Source organism: Sorghum bicolor, chromosome 3 (genome assembly GCF_000003195.3).
Source record: "Sorghum bicolor cultivar BTx623 chromosome 3, Sorghum_bicolor_NCBIv3, whole genome shotgun sequence".
NCBI classification, from domain to species: Eukaryota; Viridiplantae; Streptophyta; class Magnoliopsida; order Poales; family Poaceae; genus Sorghum; species Sorghum bicolor.
In genome coordinates this window covers 38,805,286-38,813,350 of record NC_012872.2, presented here as the reverse complement: position 1 = coordinate 38,813,350, position 8,065 = coordinate 38,805,286, and the positions used below count along the sequence as shown (strand labels likewise).

The 8,065-nt window shown below is 46.3% G+C and overlaps 1 protein-coding gene across 3 annotated transcripts in view; it reads left to right on the top strand.

Moving 5' to 3' along the window:
- The window catches only part of LOC8069596 (tetratricopeptide repeat protein 5), a 44,058-nt gene continuing 36,221 nt past the window's right edge, over positions 229-8,065 (top strand). Inside the window, exons 1-4 of one of the 3 annotated variants that reach the window (XM_021457596.1) lie at positions 229-524; positions 6,778-6,887; positions 6,973-7,083; positions 7,168-7,225. In XM_021457596.1, the coding sequence (XP_021313271.1) occupies positions 302-524; positions 6,778-6,887; positions 6,973-7,083; positions 7,168-7,225 (502 nt within the window). In that variant the 5' untranslated portion in view covers positions 229-301. The remainder of the gene's footprint in view (positions 525-6,777; positions 6,888-6,972; positions 7,084-7,167; positions 7,226-8,065) is intronic. The other 2 variants (XM_021457595.1, XM_002457869.2) reach the window with 2 other exon arrangements.

Genomic DNA, 8,065 nt, shown 5'->3' with positions numbered 1-8,065 from the left:
TCTCTACGCTTAAAAGATTCGTCTCGCGATTTACAGACAAAATATACAATTAGTTTTTGTTTCTATCTATATTTAATGCTTTATGCATGTGCCATAAGATTCGATGTGACGGGAAATCTTGAAAATTTTTTGGTTTTTGGCTAAACTAAACAAGGCTCAAGTGGAGGCTCAATAAAATTATTTATTATTTATTTTCACTCAAGCTGCTAGGGACATCTGCAGCCTGCATCTTTTTTTTTTTTCTGTCTTTCCGTCCCCTCCCGCCTCCCCATCTCGGCTGTCCCTGTCCTGGCTCAGATCCATGTCCACCCAGAATCTGCTAACCGGCGCGTGCACGAGCTCCGCTCCGACCCCGCCCGAGGCGGATGGAGGGGACAGGACGCCTCTAGCGGACGCGGCGGACGCGGCGGAAGAGCTGTACCGCCTCCGTGACACCTTCTTCCCCCGCGACCCTGGCGAGAAGGCCGCCGCACTCCGCGCCCGCACCGACGCCGCCCTCGCCCTCCTCGACGCCCTCCCGTCCGGTACGCGTCGTCCTCTATCTTGCCAACTGCCACTATTCATTGTTTTCTTGCATCTGATTCAGTTAGTACCACACTGGGTAGTAGTGAAGCCGGTGCGGATTGCCAGCCACTAAATCGATTACTAACACTGACCAGTAGGTGGTTGCGACACATTTTACAAATCTCCCTTGGTTTGTCCCCAACTCGATGATGCTAGTCCAGTAAAATGGATTTTGGAAATGCTAATTCGTCTTTTTGACTGTACAGAAGCACGCTCTTGATAGCAATGCTAGAATTAGGATTAGCATTGCAGAGTCTGCTGGATTTTATGCTCAAGGCCTGCCCCCTGGGTCTTTTGAGCTTGGTGGCTGGTCTATGTCTCTATTGAACATCTATATAGTTGTTGGGTGTTTGCGTAGTGGTTATTGTGGACTTCATCTTGTGCATGAGTGGAGAAGTTACTTATTTGTATGATGCGAGGAAGCAAAACAAAGCCAATTTATTCCTTTGTTTTCTGAACATAAGCTCTCTGTTTTTATGTTAAAACTTGATGATTGTACCAGGAACCTGGCACGTTACAGAAAAAATGGGTGTTCACAACATGGAAGAGGAACAAAACCAATGTTGTTCCTTTGTTTGCTGAACTAGCGTGTTGCAGAAAAATTGGGTGTTCACTACATAGAAGAGGAAAAAGACTAATGTTGTTCCTCAACATACGCGATGGTGCTGTATTTTGTAGCATCATCATCTTTTCTATATGCAAATGCTAGATTTAACATTTCTATTTCTGAGTTGGATGTAAGTCAAACTGCTTCAGGATTACTTTTTTCTTGCTGTTTCTGTTTGAATTAGTTTATTTTCTTGAGATGGAAAAAAACTAGTTGATCCTTGAAGCTTCTAGCAAAGTCCAAAGTAATGAAATTTGTGAAAAGGAAGAAGTTAAACTGGACTCAGGTATGAGTTGGAAAGATGCAAGTAAAAAGAAAATTGAGTTTTGGTAGTTAGGCAGCTCTTCCTGGGGATCACTTCCTGAGGATCTCCATCACTCGCTCCTCCGACGGGCTCTTCCTCAGCCAGTGGCAGTATGTGGTGGATCTTCTTCAGAAGGCAGGCATGGCCGAGTGTCACTCGACGTCGACACCCGCTGACTCTTGTGCCAAGCTATCTGCCTCGGAGGGCGCTCCCGTTGACGACCCCACCACGTACTGGAGTCTCGCCGGCTCCCTCCAGTACTTGACACTCACTCGCCCCGACATGGCGTATGCTATGCAGCAGGTGTGCCTCCTCATGCATGACCCGTGCAAAGCTCATCTCGTGCTGATCAAGAATACTTTGGTATGTGAAGGGCATGCTATTCGCTGGCCTCCACATCGGCACTGGGCTTGTCGACAAGCTGATTGCATGCTCCGACGCTGACTGGGCAGGGTGCCTAGACTCCCGCCGCTCCACATTAGGCTTCCGCGTTTTCCTCGGCGACAACTTGGTGTCCTGGTCATCCAAACGGCAAACTGCGGTGTCCTGGTCCAGTGTGGAGGCTGAGTACCGGGCTGTTGCTCATGTGGTCGCAGAGTGCTATTGGTTTCGACAACTTCTCCAGGAACTTCACTTTCCCTTGAAAGTTGCCACATTTGTCTACTGTGACAACCAATGTTTTCTGATCGTCCGATTAATCGCGATTAATCACAATTAATCGTCCTTATTGGCACTTAGCACTCGATTAGGGCCTCCGGTTCGATCAGAGCGATCAGAAACCTGATCGTCCGATTAATCGCGATTAATCGTCCGATCAAGCCTCTTGGCCGATTAGAGCTAAATTGGCAGATGGGCTGCTTTTGGCCTGGGCTATATTTATTTGGGCCAAGCCCATTAGGGTTTCTCTTATATACCTCACCCCCACTCTCTCTCCTCAGTCCTCACTCCCAACTCTAGCCTTCAGCTGCTGAGCTTTCTACTCGTGCATCTGCTGAGCTGCGGAGCCTCCTCCCTCCCTTCCAGTTCCAATCCAAGCAGCCCGCTGCTGCTTGCTGCTTCCTCCTCCCTCTTCCCTGCCGCCTGCTTCCTCCTCCCTCTTCCCTACTGCAACTGCAAGTTTGCAACTATATACATATATGATATATAGTCCTGCTATATGCCGGACGATTATATGGACGATTAGTTCGATCAGAGGTCGATTAATCGTCCTGACTATCGATTAATCGTCCTGATCGGTAATCCAAGAAGCCCTCTTCCCTGCTGCCTGCTGCTTCCTCCTCCCTCTTCCCTGCTGCCTGCTTCCTCCTCCCTCTTCCCTACTGCAACTGCAAGTCTGCAACTATATACATTTATGATATATAGTCCTGCTATATGCTGGACGATTATATGGACGATTAGTTCGATCGGAGGTCGATTAATCGTCCTGATCGGTACCAGACCGGTTAGAAACGATAAGGGATTATAAATGATAAGCCGATCAGAAAACATTGGTGACAATGTCAGCGCAGTATACATGACAGCCAATCCAGTCCACCATCGCTGTACCAAGCACATTGAGATCGACATCCATTTCGTTCGTGAGAAGGTGGCTCTCGGTGAAGTTTGCGTTCTCCATGTGCCGTCCAAATATCAGTTTGCTGATATCATGACCAAGGGTCTGCCGATTCAGCTATTTGAGGATTTTCGGTCCAGTCTCTGCATCTGGAATCCTGACGCTTCAACTTAGAGCGGGTTATAGATATATATATACATTAGGCAAGTGTATAATTAAGCAAGTGTATATTAGGCAAGGCTATATTTAGTATGATTAGCACCTGTGTATATTAGGCAAGGCTATATTTAGTATGATTAGCACCTGCCATGTACTGCATGTACAGTCAACCATATTGGCTATATATGAAGGCCCCCCCCACCCGATGGGTGTGTGGTGTTTTCCCATTCCCTCTATCAATCTACAGGGGTGAGCACAGACATAGCACACACACAAGTGCAGCAACTGAAACTGTTCTCCGTTCGATTCCCTGGTATATAGGCAAGGCTATATTTAGTATGATTAGCACCTGTACCTTGCCTTACATCAGCCATGACTAAGTTGTTAAGTGAAAGCCTGTCTACTACTATCTACTACTATGGCCCATATGAGTGTATATATATATCATTTCACCGTAGACTGAGGACTTATCTACTCAGATCCCCAAGGTTAGTATCATGGTATCAAAGCCATGGATTAGGATTAGGGTTAGGGTTAGACTATTCTAATTCACCCACGATCCATTATTTTTCCTTGGGAATCCATCATCCACGCAGGCTGTTGCCGCGTCATCTTCATCGTGCCGTCGTCCCCGTGCGGCCGTGCCGCGTCATCTTCCGCGTCGTTCCCGTGCGGCCGTGCGGCTCTTCCTCGCGGCCCGTTGCCGCGTCATCTCCGTGCGGATCCTCCACGTCGGTGGACCCGTCCCCGCGGCCCGTGCGGCTTCTCCACATCCGCGGCCGCGTCTACGCGCCCGCGCAGCGCCTCTGCGCCCGCGCCGTCTCCGTCCGCACCACGTCCGCGACGTCCGCGAGTCCACGTGGCTCCTCTGCGCCCGCGCGTGGATCTTCCCTGCTCGCCCCCATCGGAGGTTCTACTGCTTTGCCCTGTGGACTGTGGTTTCCTCTGCTCTGCTGCTGTTGGTGCTCTGCTCTGCCTGCTCTGCTCTGTTGTCTTGCACAATGTCACAGTCGCAATTGCTGTCAAATGCCATTGTTTTTCCTCTGAAACTTGATGGTGTTGATGCAAAACTGATCTGCAAACACAAAGGGCTAATACCCGATTCGAACGTTAAGGCGTGCCAGCCGATTTAACCTTGCTATCGGCAAAGGTGATAACTCGAATACTTTAGTCCTGACAACAGCGATGCGCCCGGATGTCACGGCTAAGAGGTACTCACGCGGAACTCGAGAACACGCCGAGCTTAAGTCGACGAATTCCTAAGAACTCGTAATAAAAGGAAAAAAGTATGACGAAGTCGTCGAAAAATAAATGCTGGAATATGAGTAAAAACGTGTGTTTGATTGATTTCTTGATATCTTGATTACAAGGTCCTAGGGTTTATATTTATACCCTGCTCAAAGAGCTACGACCAGACACGATTAGAATTCGAATTTCATATTACACGGAATCCGTATACAAAACGATGCAAACAACTAAGGAAATAATAAAACTATCCTTCGTGACAAACCGAAACTCCTCCAGATGACAACTGGCAGCTTCCGGACTCCTCCTTCGCGTCATCGGCAATCCCCTTGCCATAGTCATCGGCAGACCTTTTCACCCAGCCATCGGCACCATATTACCGCCTGTGGACGTAGTCACATTCAACCTTTCCCTCATCGGCAACCATCCTCATCAGCAACCCGCATTGTACTGCCACCCTATCCTGCCATCCTGGACACGTGCCCAAAAACGGTGTCAACACATGCCCCCCAGTTTCGGAGTATAAAACTATTAATGCTCCGAAATTCTCTGCAGTAATGATGCCTTCTCCGCAATTAATGCTCCTAATCTGGTAACCGACAACCTCAATCTGGACAACCCTGATCCTAATCCTCCGCAGATTCCTCGAAATCCCCAACTTCCTAAACGGGCATCTCTCTTGGTCGTACATCGGCAACAATTCCGTTATAAAGATCTGCCGATGCTCTGACCAGGACATTCGCAAAAACGGTTACCCCCCGTCTATCCGCCCATCGGCAAGATGACCGTTATAGAGTATCGCTGATGGACCGACCAGGAGATTGCGCACAGTAAAATATCTTTAGATAATGACCGCTTCCTGTCAAATCACCTGCACAATCCCTGGATTACCGTGCGAACAGTTACCATATCCACCTGAGTACCCTCGGGCTTCTCGGATGCGGCAAAGAGATAAGACGGATTTGCCCTTGCCCATCTTGTCCTATAAATAGTTCCTTCTTGGGTACTCCTCCCCCATTACACCATTCTACTATCCAACTCTGCTTTTCCAGCGGCGGCGCCATCTACAACCCTCAAGACCTCCGACAAGCATTCTTCTTCATCAACTCCGGTGCCCTCCAACATCTTCTTCACGACAAGATGGCCATTGGCTTCGTCGTCCCTGAGGTCAGACTTCCATCTCATCTGCTGTACCTTTTTCTCGCATTCCTGTTCATCTGCGATTCATCTTACCGAATATTTTCCTTTTCCTTTTTCTTTGTATTTTTATTCCCCAAAACACTAGGAGTTGTCCAACAAAATTGTCATCCCTACCGATCAACCACACCTTCAGTGCCTCGGCCCTCTAGGGAATCCAGATCCAACCGACCTTATCAATGCAGAAACCAACAGGATTCCCTTTAGAGCTGAAAACTTTTCTTTAGATCTGTGGAAAGACACCTTTCGTTCTTGGCCCAGCCCTACTGTAGGGTGGAAAGATTGGTTCTTGAGGGTCAGCAATTCTTATGAAGTTCAATGGGGTGAGAGGAAGCTAGCTCAATGCATTAGGCTATCCATTGCCGATATGCACAGAAACGAGTCATTGCTGATAGCTGCATCCTACTTTTGGTCAGACACTCTCAATGCCTTTGTTTTTGGCCACGGCCCTGCTTCTCCTACCCTTGCCGATGTAGCCATGCTTACTGAGCTAGATATATCTTCTGCCGATAGCACCCACTTTTTTGATACCGCCCCCAGTGCCAAAGTGGAAACTCGCGCTATCGGTGGTTGGTCAGGGTACATCCAGAAGTACCGCGGGAGAGGGCCTGTCACCACAAAGGAGCAAACCACCTTTCTGAACATGTGGCTGGACAAGTTTGTATTCTGTGGTCGATCGGCAGGACCGACTTCTGTCTATCTATCGGCAGCAGAAAGACTGGCTAGCGGCGGCCAATTTCCTCTCGGCCGATATTTGCTCGGCGCTGTTTACCACCTTCTTCATCAGGTAGCCCAGAAACTCCTGCTTGGCCAATCCATCGGCAACTTGGGAGGCCCCTGGTGGTTTATTAATATGTGGCTCAATCTGCACCTGCATAAGCGCCTTGATTTTAACTTGTTCTCACAGCACTTCCCAAGAGATATAGCCGAGAATCATGTGTTAGGTGAAGAGGAATCGGCAACGCGTGCCCCCTTGAACTTTGGTGAAGCCGTTATAGTCTTACCCGGTTCAGGGAACAATCCGGATCAGATCGGCCGATTCTTCGAGACTCTGTATGAGGGTCTGGCCTATGAGTCTATGATAGTTTGTGCTTTGTCGAATTATTTGATGCCATGTCCTTAATCATTCTTTTTTTCTTGTACTTTCAGAACAAAAGAAGTCTCCACAACTGCGTGGTGTTTATGAATTTTTGAGGGGAAAAATACTGGATGTCTTTCCTGACTATCATAAGGAGGCTGAAGATCATTTATCCAAAGCAGTATGTAGCAGGGACTAAACATCTCTTTGTATACAATTACTCTGATAAGAAATTAAACATTTACTGTTGCTACTATATGTATTAGGTAAAGCTGAATCCATCTCTTGTAGATGCATGGTTATGTTTGGGTAATTGCATTTGGAAGAAGGGGGATCTATCTGCAGCAAAGAATTGCTTTTCATTAGCACTAGGAAAGGTAAATGTTAACCTGTAAGTAGTTCCAACATCCAAGTATGCTTTTCAATATTTCTGAAGTATCCAGCATATTTTTGTCTGGCAGGGTCCAGATAAGAAAATACTGTGCCAGATCTCCATGCTTGAAAGAAGTATGGCTCAAGGTGAGGATGTCCCTATATTATATATATAGTTCGCATTCTAATAAATTTTGCACAGTTGATTCTATCCGCAGCGTCTATATCCTATTACCAATTATTATGTTAAATCTTAAACATATTGATGAATTAATCATGCTTGTATCTCTGTCTTGTTTTCTAAGCTCAATCAACTTCTACTTCTCAATAAAACAATACATTTCAAAGGATGCAGCTGTTCCAACTAAGCTTAAAAGCAACATCAGCAAGGCCTGATTTATTCTTGTCCTTTGTACTAAAAGTGATATGTCATGCAGCATCCACATTATGCAGCGTCTCCTCTAAACTGTAACCATCTGATCATACTCAATTTTAAAATAATAATAATATTAATATCCCAAAATTCTTATGGAAAGCTGGATGTTTGTGAAAACATACACATTTTTTCATGGAAAGGCACCCTTCTATGAATACAAACATTTCAGTAACACCTTTAATGTCTATAATGAATAACATATTGTTGATTGATGTGACATCATTTAAGTGACCTCTGCAAAAGTGCAGGTTGCATACTTTTTGTGCACTAAACTCAGCTTGAATTGTATGCTTGCCTTAATGACCAAGTCAAGCTTCGATGTGCTTTGAGCTTGGGGTTGAATGAGCTCGATAACTGTATGCAAATGCAGACATGCTTCAACACTTCAATTGCCATCATAAAAATCCATCAAATTGATGGAGATTTGACATTTTTTTTAAAATGTCTTCCTCGGTACAATAGCTTAATTTACTGGTTGAATTGATTTTGTGATCAAAATGGACTGATGTTGAGGTCAAAATGGGCTTCAGTTTATATATTTTGCTTCCCTG